The sequence below is a fragment of the Falco cherrug genome, chromosome 5, assembly GCF_023634085.1.
Source record: "Falco cherrug isolate bFalChe1 chromosome 5, bFalChe1.pri, whole genome shotgun sequence".
NCBI lineage: Eukaryota > Metazoa > Chordata > Aves > Falconiformes > Falconidae > Falco > Falco cherrug.
In genome coordinates this window covers 82,904,012-82,921,801 of record NC_073701.1, presented here as the reverse complement: position 1 = coordinate 82,921,801, position 17,790 = coordinate 82,904,012, and the positions used below count along the sequence as shown (strand labels likewise).

Below are 17,790 nucleotides of genomic sequence, written 5' to 3'. Positions count from 1 at the left end.
TAAATTATTCTTGAACATGGAAAACAAAATACTGCTTTTTGTAAATGAGGCCCTAAGATTTTAGCTTGTATAATACATCCTTTTCTAGAGCATACTGTTAAGGTCGCCTCTTTTCTTTATTTGTTTAGTTTCTACTAATGGTAATATCTCAAGTAGTGGAACAAAATTAAGAGAAACTGGAGCTGCACTTACTTTTTGCATTTTGTTTGTGCCTAGTAGCACAAACAGAACCAGTATCATCAATGCAATGAGTACCATCCAATTGTTTAAGAAAACGGAATAGCTTGTCGGAGGAAGTTGTAATCTAATTCTTATAACTTTCCTTTTTCTTTTGCAATCTAATTCTTATAACTTTCCTTTTTTTTGTACCACCAGCCTATCGGGGACAAGGGGGGAGGCTGACAAATTAAGTGTCTTAATCGAGATAAGAGATTAACAGCTAGAAGTTCGTCTGCCTAATTTAGGTTCTCTAAAAGCATGAAGCCTTGTGGCAGTAATTATCTTGCAGAGCTATAGTCACACTGATAAATAACATATTTTTTTTCCATTTTTGCATTTGTGTTTACATTTTTCCTATGTGCTTGTATTAAGTTGTAACATCTCATAAAACATAAGGTTTTTACTCTGCTCAAGTCTCTCCCTTTCTGCATAGTTTGGTCTCCTGAAGTTAAACATAATATTTATTTATTTTTAGAATCGAGACATGATTCTTTGTTGTATTAAACTTGTATGCGCAAGGTAGTGAACATCATATTTAATAGAAAAAAAGATCTCTTTGTGCTTTGTTGCTTGGTTTTGCTTTCTTGCTTTTCCCTATAAGGACATAATTTGAGTTCTTTCGGGTTTGCCATTAGCAAACTTGTGATTGATTTTTCATTACAAAAGCCATACAGAAAAATCCTGATTTGTCTCATCACAGAGAAAAGCCAGTTTTCCCATCTATATATTTACTCTTGGATGCTCAGAAATGTACCTCCCCTCTCTCTTCCACCCTGGCCCCCCAAAACTTTGGAAGTTAAGTTCTATTAGTGCATCAATAAATACAGTCCTACCACACTCAGGTCTGTCCTCAGCCCCAGTTAAATTATGTTCTTTTATTTATTGCAGATGGGGAACTCAAGGGGATTTCACCACTACTCACCCTCGGCCTGTTGTCAAAGTAAAACTCTTTACAGAAAGCACTGGGGTGCTGGCACTTGAAGATAAGGAACTGGGAAGAGTGAGTATTATGTGTAGACATGAGAAATATGTGAGAAATGATGTGCAGAAATGTAACTATTGATAAAACATGCCATAGAATGTTATAAGGTATTTGGTATGGCACCTGCTCTGCCGCAGCTGTACCAAACAGTGCTTTTTCTTTTAAGGGAGACTTTTCCCCGTGTTCGAGATGTGGTATGTTGTCAGTAAAAGCTAAATCTCCCACAATGACCTTGTGTACAGCACATGGTCCTTAGCAGTGGAAAATAACAGGAAAAAGGCTACGCTGGCTTATGGGGTGCATCAGCCTGTTTGGGCATCTGTCCTGCACCTCCCAGGTCCGGCAATACCCGGGGCTGCTGGCAGACACCTTCCTGCTGATGGTGGTAGGTGATGAACTTAGGAGAGGGGGGAATCTGCCACCTTACCTCTCTGGTTTAACCACAGTATTTGGGAGTGGTGGTTGCTCACTCCAGGAGAGATTGGGAGAATATTTTACAGAGTTTTAACAAAACAGTTTTAAGGTACTGTGTACTCTCATGGTATACGTTTTAGCTTTCAAAGGCTTGTTTTGTCGTTGTCTTCATTTTCAGGTTTGAGAGATTTAAATTCAGGTAGCCTTTGGAAAGATGCAGGATCCCACTGGATAAGTTTAATTCTAATAAAGTTTGGCAACTTTAAGCCTGGTTAGTACACTGCAGTGACTTGCAGGAGTGCAGCTGATTCAGCTGGGTTTGCTTTTGCTCTGAAAAGTCCTGAAGATACTTCTGCTGGTATTTTTCTGTACTTAAAAATTCAACTCAAACCTGCCCCTTCTGAGGTATGCCTACTGTGGGCATTAATTCTCATCTGTCAAGGACTTTCTTCAAAGCATGTGTCTTGACCTGATACCACTTTTCTACATTATTGAAGCTTGCATTTCCCATACCCTGCAGTTATTGCGCAGGTTTTGTTCTGTTTAATCTTTAATTAGAAATAGAAGGCAGCATCAAGGTACGTGATCTGAATTTGGAACTTCCATCACATACCAAAGGGGTTTGTTTGGTACTAAGGGATCAGCTTTTATGAAAACACATCTAAGGTGTGAAATGGGGAGCCAGCAAAGGTTTCCCCAGACCTGTAGAGGAGAAGGTGTTTCCACTGCTGCCATCGGTGCATGGCAGTCTCTCACACTTACTAACTTCAGATGTAGACCCTGATCCCAGCACTACAGATCCTCGGTTTCAGAAGACGCTGCTGATTTCCAGAAGTAAATAGCTCATGGTGAAGCAGAAGGGATGCAGGCTTGTGCTTTCAGGAGAGAGGGCAGACCATACTTACAGCTTTATAACTCCCAGTTGGGAAGCAGAGGCTGGAGGCTGCTCATCCTCTGCTGCACAAGTCACTAGGTGAGGCACCAAGTGACAGAAGGGTTGTTGTCTGTACTTAACATCTCCCTTCAAGGCCTTTAAGATGTGCTTAACTGAAACGAAGTAGTACTTATGTCGATTGTCTGACATTGCTCTCTTCCTTGGAAAAAAACCCAAACAAATCCAGTCATGAATGCCAAGGGAAGATTTTACAGGCTGGGGGATATTCTTCTGGCTCCCTGCTGACCGCTTGAAGTGTTTTCAAACAAAAAACAAATCTTAAACTTCATTCTCTGTTCTCTACAAACTGGAGGAGGGTTGGACAAACCCAGTTTTCCACTGAAAGAAAAAACAGAGATGTGTGCTGCGCAGGAGGGGATAGGATGTTATTTGGATTTGCTTTCTGCAGAACGTGAGCTTCTGGACTTGTGGTCTGTGTCTGTGGTCATGTAGACCTTTGCATACAGTGAACCACTGAATTTAACTTCTATAAAGTGAGTCAGGCTGCATCTGCGAGGTTACGTCTCTTCTAATGAGGAAATGTGAAGAACTTAATTTATTCAAATACCTTTGAAAAGTGTGGTACAGTTTTTATGTGACTGATGCTGATCTGGCCACTTCAATAATTTCTGTATGTGCATACAGAATGCAGAGTTGGTGTTTGCATTTGTATGTGCAACAACTAAGGAAGCGTGAAGAAGCCTTCAGAGTTTGGAGTAAATACTTCTGAAACATCAGCCTGGTGGTTTCTGAAACTCAAGGATCTGACACCACTTTTTCTTGTTCAGTACCTTGTGTACGAAGATGTTCAAACCTAGTAATTCAAAGTGACAATCATTGTGCTTGCTTAACACACATGTGAATACAATGTGAGAACAGCAAGTGGTCTTTGCTGATACTTTTTGAATATAAGAATATTTCAGTCTTGTCGCTCTGACTATTGAATTAAAAGGGAACTGTTGTCTCACAACCTGCTTGTCACAGTCAGCTGCAGCCAGCAATAATTAGTTGTGCAGTTTCATGGGTTGTTTGGGGTTTTTTTTCCCTTTGTTGCTGTTACTCAGGGTTTGATTTAAAGACATTATAAAATAGCTGTACCAGCTACGTACCCATACTCGCAAGATTGCCTGGTTTCTGAATTCCGACTGCATAGGGCATTTTGTTTATCTTCTGTGCTGTGTTCAAAGAGCTGCTGAGCAGAGACAATTTCATACTGTGAATACGTTAATTTAAAGCCTGCATCCTGGGGAATGTGTTTTTCCATCACATTTTGAAATGACTGAGGTTTTGCAAGTCTGAGTTTTTCTGTCTTTTTTTAATTTTGGAAAATGGTAAGAGATTACTTCCATTCCCGCTTTTTCTCTTGCTCCCAGAGCAACCTGCCTGTCAGCACCCTGCTATATCTGGCTGAGTGTTACTGTTCCCACACTAATAGGGGTTTTCTCAGTAGCTTCTCTGAGATTGCCTCTCGTCAGAAATTCTTGAGAAATGTATTGAAATTTTTCATTCAGGCATGTGTGCTGTCAGATTTGGGAGAGAGGCTCCTTGGCAAGGACTTAAAAGACAACTTTTATCAATTGCTAAGTTCCATTAAGGTAAGTGTTCAGCTGGCAGCATCAGCAGAGGTCCATCGATTGCATAAATTGCAAAGTCTTCCCATTTTTTTGGCAACAAGTGTTTTAGGTAGCTCTCTCACCATGCACCTGTTCAGTTTTTCTGTTTGGTATTTGTTTCTTTTTAAGCACCTGTTAACCAAAGCCTTGTCTCAGTTTTTCAGCTGTAATACAGTCATAGCTGAAAAGCAAGAGATCACTCAGTAGGTGAAATGACGGAACGCATGTAGAGCACTTATAAATTCCCTTGCTGATCAAGCTGTTATTAACCCTTTCTTTAGGTGCTCCCTAGGTGAGAACTTTTCTAAGGGAGTTACTTGCAAGAGAGCCATCTCCTTTTCCCATTTCTACCTCCAACCTTGTCCCTTCCCTTCTTTTGCCTCATCCTCCCGGCAGCAGCGCATCATGACTTAATGCTCAAGAGGACATGAGTGCAGTGCTGTGCTGGCAGGCTGCTGCTGGGGTGTTCAAGGGAACTTCATTTCTTGTCACACTGACACCAGCTTCTGGCTTTCTGACATTAACCTGTCTTTGGGCAAGGTGCTGACATAGCTCAGAACAGCTCCAGACTTTCAAGTTAGGGGAGAAGGTGACCTGAGTCAGTAGACATTTCTGTCAAAAATTATTTAAGTGTCCCCTAAGTAAAGCTGGGGCCATAGTTACACAAACAGCAGAGCATTAAAGGGCCTCTACGCTGTTACTAGGTATCTCTTTCCTATCCCAAACCAGCTGCGATAATTTTTGGTGTATAAGCCTATTTTCAAATCAGTATAACAACATGTATTTAACTAGGAAATTCTCCTATGATCTTTGCTCAGACAATGACCAGCAGCATAAACTTGCATGTGCCACTTAATGGGTGCTTATTTCATAACAGAACATCTGCCTGGCTGCTCTGCTTGCAGTGGTGTTTTTTCAAATTACTGCATTTTAAAACATGAAAGAAAAAGCCTTCCATAGAATGGATTAGTGCTGTTGCCTGAAGCTTCAAGAAACGCACTTGAGGGAGCATATGATCTTACATGTTGGGTGCTTGTTGGCTTACATAGTTTAAAATAATTACAAATTGAGTTAGAAGTGTCTCTGGTGGAGCACGGGAGTTAGAGAACTGGTTTCTCCAGTTCCTCCTGGGGTTACTTGCATGACCATGAGTGTATTGTTTATTCTGAACAGAGCTCACAGTGCTGTTCATGATCAAGGCCGTGTGACATAAGATTCAGTCCTCAATTGCTTGTAACTTAGGCAGACCTTAAGTGTTGAGGCTAAAATTTTTCATCCTAGTAGGTATGAAATAAGATTAAAAGAAAATGTGTTTTGGGTCAATGGCAGAAAACAATCATTTGTAGCACCATTTGTGCTCCCCCAGAGCACATCAGGTGGGGGAGCTTTTTTCTCATAAAATCTTGTGGCTTTCCTGTTGGGGGCCATGTGGTTGGAAGAAAGAAGAGGGAGCTGGGTGCCAGAAGCAGCAGCGGCTCCCTAGGGCTGCAGGAAGCAGAGCAGGGTGAGGGACAACAGGGCAGCCCCAGGCACTAGGCACCTCCCAGGCTGAGGGTTTGGTTTGCTTTTGGAAGATAGCCCAGACTGTGTTGTGAAGAAGAGGTTGTTGATGGGCTGCATCTTTATTTCTTTTAAAGTTCTGTGGTGTAAGCTATACTGGAGAGAGAAGGGGTTTTTGTAATAGCATGTTAAGTGTCATCTGCCTCCCAGTCAGGGCGTTAAGGAGCAGCTGCAGACCTTCACTTTCATCTTTTTTGCTTGTGACAGTGAGCCAAAACTCAGCATAGTCTGCTCAGACTTACCATGTTTACCAAGGTCTGGTGCCCAAGGTCTGAGATCTCAAAACATGTCTTAGACCACCACAACTTGTAAAATCTATCTCGTTTCAAATACTTGGGTCAAAAGAGTGGGTAACTCCAGCCTTTGGGTTCAACTCTTGAACATCATGTTTGTGGGTGGAAGTAGGGGAGGGGGAGCAGCCAGGATGCAAGGACAGGAGTTGGCTGAAACTCAACTCAGCCACAAGTGGGGACTGGGGGGAAAAGGAGAGATTATTTTGACTTTTCTCAAGTGTGCTTACAGCTTACCAGACTCCTTGCCTCTTAGCTTTGTTTGTCCCTTTTGAAGGCTGCATTTTCTTTTGACAACAGGACAACAGCGGCCAGGGATGGTTAGCTTGAGAGCTTTATCTAAACATGGGGGTGCTGATAGGAGGTATTTCTGCACAGTTGCTTTTGACTCTGAACCTTCTGCTTGGATATCTGCTCTGGGAAAGCAAGATTGTCCCACGTTTGGTTTGTTCAAGCCTTCAAGTATTTTGGACAACTCAACTTTTCTTTCGTACCTTTAAAAGAAGGTGTGATCAATGTGCCAAAAATAGAGGAGAGTTAGTAATTGCTTGGCTGGATTGACTTTTGGCTCAGGTGTGCTTCAAATAATTTCTTCTATTGTGATCCAGCTGAAGACTTAAATACATAACTGAATCACAAGAAATGATGGGTAGTTAATTTGTCAAATGGTATTAGCTTTGTGTCTTTCAACCTGTCATATTTTAAGCCCAGGAGAGAAACATTTTCAGTCATTCACAATTAGGAAACCGTGTTTTGAGAACATCATCTTGCACGAATCCATAAATGTGTTGCTCTATAATATTAAAGATTTCTGTTTATTTTACATCTGAATGAGAAGAGGCATCAAGTGAGCTTGCCACTTTTTCAGTTACAGTTTGGTCTGAGGAAATCTAATACCACATACCATCAGACCACATGGTCAAGCATTTTTAATCATCACAGGTTGATTGAATTTACTGAATTATTGCAACTCACACTGTTCTGATACTATTAATTTGCATTAAGTCAGCTGAAGCAACGCGATGCACAGCAGCTATGTTTGTTGTGTAGCATTCTGGTCATTAATAGTTCGTTACAGTTTTTAATGTAGATCAGCTGTTAGTTTACGTATTGGAAGCATTGTCCTAGACTAACAACTCGGTTCTCTGTGCTGCTGCTGAATAATCTACTATGGTGATATTCACAGGTATAAGAACAAGATAAAGTAAATTAAACAACAAAAAAATAAAAATCAATTATTAAATGTATGCTGTAGTAGGAATTTTGTGGAAGATTTTAGCAGTTTTAGGCATAGTGGAAGAGTATATCCCCCAGAGAAGACATATGAGTTGATACCATTTTATTTCTTAAAGTAGATTATAGAAAAACCACTAGAAGAATTAAATCCCTTAAGCAGTGCTAAAAGGAAATCTGAGACAGAATAGCCTAGAAAATTTCTCCATGGACAATAGCAATGACATTGCAGTACAGTGCACCATAGCGGAGACAATGCTTTTAATATAAATTTCAGCAACTTTTTACTTTTCCTATCAAGGAACATTTGCCCAGTATTTTGGTTTCAGTGATTTCGTGGGAGCTCACAGTTTGTGCCACCTGATGATATGGTACACAATGGTTAGCATTGCCCTTAAGGGCAATTCTAGCATGAAAGTTGTGAAGGTAATAATGCCTGTCAAATGCTTTGTATGCATGTGTGTACGTGTGTTTATGTGTAACGATAAAAAGTTTGACGACAAAACTCATTTAGCTCTCATTGTTTAGAGCTGGAAGGCATGACAAAGTGTAATACAAACACAAGACAGTGCATACTTAAATATTCTGCTAGATACTTACACATTGTGTGAGCTTTGAAAACAAAGCTCCAAAATACCTCTTTAAAAATTCAGAAGAGGAATTGTCAGTACTGAAGTTATGAATTAATGATATACTTATCTGCTTGTATTTTCATCAGCATTCTAAAAACTCAAGAAGTTGACAGGAGAAAGATGTCACTTGAGATACACGAGCTGTAATAAGCTGTTACAGGACAACAGGAACTGCAGCCTGTAGAAAAGGAAAAATTTGTAACATCACCTACAGTCCTACGTGAATGCCAAGTGATTAAATGCAAGAAATGAGTAATAATTATGTTTATATATTCTTGCATTGAAAAATATAAACAAGCTAAATATTTTTTTCTGTCTGATGCACCAGAGGTTGCCATACTCATGCTTTTAAATGTTTTTTTTATGGGAAGGCTTTTACTCAAAATGAAAATCAGATTGTTTCTTGGGAAAGAAGGAATAAGCTCTGTTATAAATGGTATTTGCTATGCATTTGCAAAAAGAAAAATAAAAATAGCCTCCTGATTTATTAAAACCAGTATATACCAATTCTTCTGTTACCCCTCTAAATGGTACTGAATGTATTCAATGGATCTGACAGGTTATTTCTCCCAACGGTGTTACAAAGGTTACACACTTGATTAGGAGTGATGCATCATATTTCTCTGCTTCACTAGAGCTCCTAATATTAACAGGATGCAGGAATGTGTTTCTGCAAAATATTGAGATGAGAAACAAGGCCTTCAGTTTACGTCATCTTTCAGATGATTAGATCTGAATGACACTATTGTAATATTTTTGGCTTAATAACATCTGTTAGATTTATGCTCGCTTGGAGATTCTTACTCAGATCCTTGATTTAACTTTGCTAATAATGCAGAGGAGAATATATTGTTTTATAGACGTGACACAAGGCAAAAGTACGATGTATAAGAAATTAACTTGATGGTTAACATTATGATTAATTTTTGTTTTCAAGAAATAAAATGTGAAGAACGCTGCTTTATAGAGTGTGGTTACTTTTGAAATACTGCTTCATGATAGTGGTAATTCAGAACACAGTGAACGTTATGACAGTCTCCCAGATAGCATGTTTAGCATATTTTAGAGTCTAAATTGATTCAGAAGTAATGCTTATAATAACAATGAAAGGAAAACATGTTTCAGCAGCATATAACTGCTGAATGTGTGACTGTGTATAAGAATTTCATGAAGTAATATTTAATTGTACTGTCTATAAACGGGTAACTTTCTGGATGGCAAATAAATAAATATTTAACAGGTTTTGACTATATTAATCTAAAATAATGGTTACCTAGTAAAACTCTCAAGAAACTTATAGCAATTTTCTTAAAATTAAATATTGAAAAATCATTGTATCTTGTATCTTTTTATGTGTCTACCACTGTAAATTAAACAAAAGGTTTGTGTCATATCACATGTGAACTGCATACAGTATCTTACATTTATTATACTCCATTTGCAGCAAAGATGTTTTGAAATCCCCAATTTCTGTGATTTTTACTATAATTGGCTTTTATTAATGCTGTTGATCAAAAAGTGGGGTTGGTAAGAAAGAGCATGTTTTGGTTTTCTTCCCTCAAGCTATGTCACTGCTGGAGGGGTCATGCTGCAGCACCTGGTTTCAATTGGATGTTTCCAGCAGAACACTGAGTAATGTAAAAATATAGGTTCTTGTTTGATTGTACATGACCATTTTCAAGTATCAACTATTCCTTTTTGTTTGAAACTGTTAATTCAGAATGAACAGAGGAGGGAAATTTTATTAACTCATAATAGTAAAATGTAAGAAGTGCGTGAGTTTGTTTTGGAAATTTATCTATTACAATAAGATTGACTCAACTTGTTTATTAGATTTCTGAAACCTTTTTTAGTCATTTTTCAGACTGGAGGAGATGCCACAAGAATCTTCACTGCTTAGAAGTTTCCATTAAAAACTACCACATATTTTTTTTTGCATCAACCCATTGAAGTTTTTATTTTATGACTTGCAGGTAGTGTTGTATCCAACATCCAATAGCCCAAAGTCACCTGATCTGCATAAAATGATAGTTCCCAAAAACAGCCAGGACAGTGATTTGAAAATTAAACTGGCGGTGAGAATGGATAAACCACCTCACATGAAGCACTGTGGGTAAGTGGCTATTTCCTGGGTGCCTGTATTTTATTATTTTGCCTCACCGTGTGTTTAATCATATGTATCTAAAAACCTAAAGTTTGTAAAATATTATAAATGTGTACAACAGTTCCTATAGTACAGCATTGTGTTATATCCTCATTTTATACATAAAGCTTGGAATAATCAGGAATAACATTCATTTCAGTTGTTCAGTGACGTGTAAAAACAGGTGATGATCTAACTGAAATGCAGAACTAAGAGTACAGTGTCATCTAGAAACTGGTTTTGAATGTTACAGTTAATAGCACTTTGGAAAAAAAAGTTTATATTTAGGAGAAACATATTTTTCCATTAAAATAGGGTTAATTATATACCTAAATGTGATGGTACTTGCAACATAGTCTCCCTTTTTCTTTCTGTCTGTTGTATGGTATTTCTCTTGAAAGGAATTTGTGTACGACTACCAGTTCAAGGATGTTTTTTCTGTCTAACACTGAAACTATATGGAATAGTCTATTCATAAAGACAGCTCCTCTAGCCCACTGCCACCACTATTCCTCAGCCCAACTGCAAAAACAGGTAGTGTTGCACACAGTAAGCAAGGCTGTATCTGTTGTTATAAAGCAATCACCAGGACTGTTTTCCATCCTTCTATCTTCTTCTGAATTAAGTAGAAGTAAAAAAAGAGGAATATTCAACATGTTAATGTAGAATTAATGTAGTGGCCATACTATTTAGATTGCTTTATAATCTCCTGTTAATATTCTGCTCATTGTATACAGCCAGTAATTGCCAAAATTGCCTATATTTGATACTGTGGGTTTTAAAAAAAAACAAACAAAACAAACTCATTTAAATTTTGGCAAAGCAGTAATTGATTCAGCTGAAAATTCCAACCTCAGCCCTTGTTTTGGTTTTGGTAAACTTGGACACAAATGATCAGGACTGTAGCAATGAGATTTGCTGGCTGAAAACCTGTGGCTGGTGACTAGGAGCTGCAAGGAAAGAGGGGGAGACCCGTCGTGGAGCCAACAGGGGAACTGGAGGTACTGTGCTGGGAGACTGGGACTGGGATGTGAAAACTGAGAAGTAGGGTTGCAAATACATTCATAAGAGAAATGGGATAATGTGGCAGGAGAGAGCAGGAAGACCAGGCTGACGTAAGTTGGAGTGGAGACAATGCAGGGAGGAGAGAAAAGTGCTTGTCTGTACTAAAGCATGATGTTCTCCTGTCAGTCCCCACCCCCTGCCCCATTCATTTCCACTCATCAAACACCTCTGAAATGGTTTGGTAATTGTGGCACACCCTTGTCTAGATTCACTCCCCTCCCATGGTTTCAGTCTCGTGCTGCTGGAAGGTACTCAGCCGGCTGAAGCACCGAATGCTGCAGGGGTGGCAGGATCTGCCTGCCTTCTTCAGAGGTTTGTCAAAAGGCAGCCATGGGGATGGGATGACTTGAACAACATCGGTAGTTAATAATACACAACAGATGCACCTAACTAGCACATGACCTGGCTCAGGTGTGTACTCCACACTAGAGCTGCATCAGGGATGTTGTGCTCCCATGCACCTATCCCAACAGGTGACTGGGAGAAGTCCTTATTTTTATATCAGGTCACTGGTAATGTTGCTGTCTGCAACCCCAGTTAGGGTATAGCATGCAACTTATTTTGACCGGAGTCCAGCAACAAGGACAAGGCTCCAATGCTGCCTCCCGTCAGGCTCCTGCTTTACCCAGAGGCTTTCTTAGCTGGCAAATGTTCTTCTGGGGTTTTTAGAGGGTCTTCCTAACCTCCAGTTTACTTTTCTGTACTGGTTTACATCACTAGTCTTCTTGTCTAAGCAATAAATGGATTGCACAATCAAATATTACTTTCAATAATTTAATACAGTCATTATCGCTTTCATCTGCTGCTGCTGGTTACTTTCTCACATTGATCTCGAATCCTCATGTTCTGGCACCGTTGTTTACTTCTTCATTTTACTTCAGGGTCACTGCTGTCACTATTCTTCAGGCAAATACTGTTGTTCTTCCCACCAAACATGCTCAAGGTCAGTCATCATTTCCCTGTCTTTATAGCCATTAGCCATAATGATCATTACCTACACATTTGTCATGAAAAGTTAGGGCACTGGGGAAGGGCTGTGTGCAGTCCTCCACCATAAATATATGTGAAATGAAATAAAAGATTAATAATTCTTCCAATAACCGTTGAAGAGGTTGATGAAATACTGTATGATGGCACTGGAGTTGCAGTGACAGGAAGGAAGAGGGTATTTGTTTGGGGAGAAAAAAACACCTGCTAGAAGAATCATTGAGGTGTACAGTCAGGAACCATCGATGCTGTGAAAAGCCATCCAGGCACTCTCTGCAGCCTTCTCTTGACTTCGTGGGTACGTTTGAGTATCAAGTGGCTATTTGCTATTTTTCTGAGAGGGATTCCCACCTGCTTCACCACAGAGATTAAAGGTATTCTGGTTCTAAACTAATACTGTGTTGTCAGATAAATCCTCATTTGTGAGGAGGCTGGAAACATGCAGTGGGTGATAGACAGTGTTACAAGAAGGCAGAGGAATATGTTGTGGGGGTTATTGATGCCTGGAAGATCCTGGCTTTTGTCTCCATTTGTTCTACACGGAAGGACCTGCCTGTAAGAGACTGAAATGTTTTCACCTGTAGTAGCCGGTGGTCTGTTATTTATTTCCTGTGCCCAGTTTGATAAACTGGAGTCTGATTGCATAGAGGCACCCAACATGAACAGCTATGAGCTGAAATTCGTGGAAACTGGGCTGTAAATATACATGGTGCTGTTAAGAGTCCAAATATCGTAAAAGTTAGATCTTAATACCTGAAGCCTAAATTTTTTAGTGCTTCAGTACCCATGTTATCAAGGGAGAATAATACCACCCCCCGCTGCTGTACGCCTTTGAAGGTAGATCTCAGGAAGCAACTGGTGGCAAAGGTTTCTACACACCTCCCGAGCTGGGGAAAGTGAGGCATGGTCAGTTCTCTCACTCAGGGCATGGCCAAAGGCTTGTGCTCTGCTGGGCAGCGTTATTACAGTGCCAGGCTCTGCAGCTCCCTGGTGAACCTGCACGAGGTGGAAAAGCAAACTCTGTTCTCTCTATAAAGCACTGTTCGTGTAACTTGCAATGAAACACACTGTAGGAGAAAATAGTGTTGAAGACCTGGATGGCAGCTGCTCCTATCCTGAGCAGTGAAAAAGGCTGGGAGGTTTTTGTTTATTATATTTTATTTATTTTACTATTTCATATTTTATTTTTAGTATGTGGCCAGATATTTAAGCACAGTGCCATATAGAGCACAAAAGGAGGGGAAATGAAAGGACAAAAGAATGTATTCATCCTTACTGCTGGAGTTTCATCATGTTAACAAGTTGAATTTTACAACCTTAATAACAGACTTCCAATGTAGTTAGTGTGATTATGCCAGTTAAGTTCTAATTCTTCTTTTCAGAAACATCGCATGCTTAATCTTTGCCCGATCTTTGAACTAGACAACTTACATTTTCTATGTCAGTCTGAGTTAACAAGCTAACATGCAAGATTCATATTTGTCTCATAGGAAAAGAAGGCAATATGTTGGCATTAGATAATGCCTTTCAGCTGAGAATCTCAAAATTTATTCAAAGTTGAATTAAAATTTTCCCCTACAGGCAATTGCAGAAGGAGAGGCTTTATTAGATTAACGATCTAGCATGATTTAAAATGATAATAACGAGAACAAGAGACTGTTTTTTCAGATACAGGAACTATGCTCAAATATTTCAGATTCTACAGGGTCAGCCAAACACACAGGCCCAAGTTAATGGTGGGTTTGCAATTTTACTCCTTCATAAAAGTTTCTTCTGTTTAAGACTGACGTTACTTATTGACACAGAGGATATGCTGAAAGAGTTCAAAACCTGCCTCGCATTTATGCTTCAGGAGTGTTCATTTTTACAAATTATACTGTCTTGTGCTTAAACTGAGATTTTTAATTCACAAATAGTGTTCTGGACTGCAGTATCTTCAGATCATGTTCTCTCTTTTGGTTTCCACAGTCATAACAAATAATCGTATTTCAAATAAAATTACAAACTTGGGGAGGGGGTGTTTCATTATAAATTGTAACCTCTCTAAGAGCCAGAAATAAAAATCCTTATGACTCAACACTACTGTGAATCTCATTTGCAGTTCATTTGTACCTCTGGGGAAGGAGGTAGCTTTGCTAACCACATTACTTTTACATTAGTGCTTATGTGGACACATTCATTCAGCTAATCTGGTTTCACTCCACTAATGTGATTTTTTAAAAAAAACACTTGATCAAGGAGACACTCTGAGATTTTCCTATGCATTCTGTTATATGCTTAAAAAATAAGGAATCCTCATATACATCTTACAGTAGGTATAAACCTATTACTTATTTTAGACATTTTTAAAAAACCCTGGCATGAAAGGCTCTCAAAGTATGAAATAACCCAAAGAATATATAACCATCCCATTCTATTTAAAACTTGTCGATAGATTACAATGGGAAGCATGGACAACTGAAAGTTCTGAGTAACGACAAGGTAAACATCACTTGTTAATGGGAATTTGTAGAACAGTTTCGATTACTGGCAATTCATAATAATTCAGATGCTTTTCTCATAATTTGTAACGTATTTGTTGTCTTCTCTTGGAATATGTTAACCTTTTCCTTGTCTAAAATGCAAAGCACATACGAGATATTTTTTTAATCTTCTCTGTTAAGGCAGTAAAGCCAATATCCATAGGGTTTTTTATCCAGGAGGGTTTTTAACATTTTAATCAATTTCTTCTGTTGCAATCTTGAATCTGAAACAAATAATCCGAGGAAATAAGCAAAATTTGACCTAAAAACTTCCTTTATAAAATGCTAAAAGCGTGTTTATTTCTGACGAGTTAGAACAGCAGCCTTAGGGAGGTGCAAACTGTTTGCTTCAGGAAAGCTTCCTTGGCTGTCCTTAACCCATAATTAAATTAGGGTTGAAAACCCAAGCAGGATAGGCTAATCCACTCAAGTTACGTGGGTTATGGTAAATACCTTTTCTAACGCGTGGGGTCTTTTTTAATGTGCCTTTGCACATCTATGTGCACTTAAAGCAGGCATTATTTTTAGAAGCACATTATTGTGTCAGTTAAGTTGTCTGTTAGCATAACCTAGTGGTTACTAAAGGGTATTATTCTGTTGCTTCCACTTCAGAAATAAGAAAGGAATACTGAGTTTTTCAAGTACCTTGCTTTAAAAGGATTAGCAATGCTTAATGGTCATACCAAAAAAAAAGAAAAAAAAAAAAAAAAGGGGAAAATAAATAATAATATAAAATGAAATTCTTACAAATTGAACAGCCTGAACAGAACGATATTTCAATGTGGTATTATTTGGGTTTGACTTCCAAAGTAAAGCATTTCAGCCTAGCTCTTTTCCAGAACTTTTTCCAAGATTTGAAAGCCAAAATTCATTCTTTTAAGTTCTGTTCTGCTTTGTGCTATGGCTTGTTGCATATAGAAATGTTATACCTTTAATTTCTTAAACTTTAATGTTTGGAATATACATTCTACAAGCACATGGGTATGTACATGCCCAGATTTTCTCCCTGTGTCTCATCTTTAAAGCAATTATTTTTTTGAATTTTCAAACTTGTACTCTGAAATTGTGAGGAATCTGTGTGAAATCAGTTTTCTCTCACAACTTTTTTTTTTATTATTATTATTATTACATAGTCAGAATGTGAAGATCACCATGAATTTGCTAACTTTTAAAAGTTTTTTCTCTTGTGCACTTGGAATTGACTGAAATATTCTTAGAAGAATATTGATAAACAACGAATGTAGCTATGGGTTCCTGTATGTGGCTGAAATATCACATTTTTCCTCCTGCTGCTGTAGTTTTAGAGCTAAAGAAAGTCTGTGAGATGAATGCGTGGTTAGCAGTCTTCCAAGATGCAGAACTAGAGGATAAGTAATTTTCCCCTCTCATTTTTATGGCACTTGTCACCCATTGATAAAAGTTCGTTGGAGAGGAAGGCAAGTGTAATTACCTGCTTTACAGGTGAGTGAAATGAAGCACAGGAACGAACAGAGATCACCCAAGGTCACAGGCAGTTTGGTGACAGAGCTGAGGGTCGCACGGGGGTTTGTTGGCTTCTCAGTGGGTAGGACTGCAGTGTGTGACTCACCTGGATAAACTGCGGTCGTAGCTACTAGAGAGTTGATAAGTCAGGTAAGAAGAGGCACAGAAGCACTGAAGTTAGCCAGAGCAATGGTGGTGTCGGCTCTTACATGCTGCTTGTCCATGATCACCTAGCAAAGAAGGGCAGGAGGAGAAACGGAATGAGCTTTATGACTTCAAGATGTGTAGTCTGAAGGCTAATCTGAAGACAAGATCTGCTCCCGGTATCATCATTTCAGAGAAATGTACAAGATGACCGCATTGAAATGGCTCTATTTCAGTTCTGGGTTACTTTTACAGATAAAGTAAGATGTGAGGAATACAACCACACTTCTCTTAGCAAGTACCGAATGCTCCCTGTCACAGGCAGGCCTTTGTGTTGCATATAATGAATTGGAAACCGGTTTCAGACGTTTCTCTGAGCCAAAATGCAGATACACGTCAGAATAATTCTAAATCATTTGTTTTACCAACACTAAACAGAAGGAAAAGAAACAAATTTTTGCTAAGCTAAAATGTCAGGTTTAGTTTGTTTTAGAACAAGTAGATATGCAGTTGCTTCAAAGTGAAGAAAAGTGTTAGAAGCATGTATGTATCCAACATCCTAGAAAATCCTTACTAATACTTGTTATGATATGATAATATGTAGCATAGACATCTTCAATTAGTATTATTTTCCATGAGATAAAAACTTTCTGCATTACTTTTCAACCGTTACTGAAAATACTTTTCTCATTGGTGAAGACAGTAACGTTTTTCTCTTACAAGAGGGGGCTACTGGAGAGATTCCTGTTGCTCTTTTTCATTTCTTCTCAACACAACACCATTGCCTGAACCAAACGTTAAGTAGGTACTTACCTAACTATAGCATTTCTTCATCTACATACATAAACTCTTCTGTATCTCTTTGTAACATTTGATTTGTCTATGTGTGCACAGTACGTCTAGTTGTAACCATAAAGTCAGTGTATTAGCACCATCTAGCTTTCTGCTTCTTGCTATTGCACTTTGTCTTCTAGCTTAAAAAAAGGGGGTACCAGAGCACTGGCTTCAGCTGCTGCTTCAAAGAACAGGGTTCTCGCTGTCCTTTGGTGGAAGGCTTAGTTTTCAGTTTGTGAACATCAAGAGTGGGAAGCATAAGGAAAGGCAGATGGAAGAAACTTTTGAGTTTGTTTGAATTATACAAACTGTGCATCACATCAAATAGTTTGGAATCCTTTCTATATACTGCATTCAGAAGAAGTATAGATTGTCTACTAAATTAAAATAAATGCCTAATCACCAAACAACAAAGCTTTGGAAAGATGAATTACCAGAGCAAAACGTGGGCTTCAGTCATGTCATCTTTTTTCTTCTGCCTGATTCACAGTTTCTCAAATCTAAATTCAGGTCACAGATAAACTATGCATAGCTGCTTAAGTGATTTTTAAAAGCTACGTCTCCTTTTATTTTAAATGAAACTCAGGCCACTTTGATAGATAGTAAGACAATTTCACTGCTGGTAACCATGAGTTAGGAGAAATATCTTCACTTCTACTGATATTTCTTATTTTTCTTACTAGTTATAAATACTGATCTTTATAGATAAAATAGTGTCTGTGTGTATACTCTTACG

At 38.6% G+C, this 17,790-nt stretch overlaps 1 protein-coding gene across 2 annotated transcripts in view; it reads left to right on the top strand.

Annotated features, from left to right (window-relative positions):
- Positions 1 to 17,790, top strand: part of CADPS2 (calcium dependent secretion activator 2) — a 323,412-nt gene that overhangs the window by 158,588 nt on the left and 147,034 nt on the right. For both annotated transcript variants that reach the window (XM_055712157.1, XM_055712158.1), the window contains exons 7-8: positions 1,108 to 1,219; positions 9,851 to 9,990. In XM_055712157.1, the coding sequence (XP_055568132.1) occupies positions 1,108 to 1,219; positions 9,851 to 9,990 (252 nt within the window). The remainder of the gene's footprint in view (positions 1 to 1,107; positions 1,220 to 9,850; positions 9,991 to 17,790) is intronic.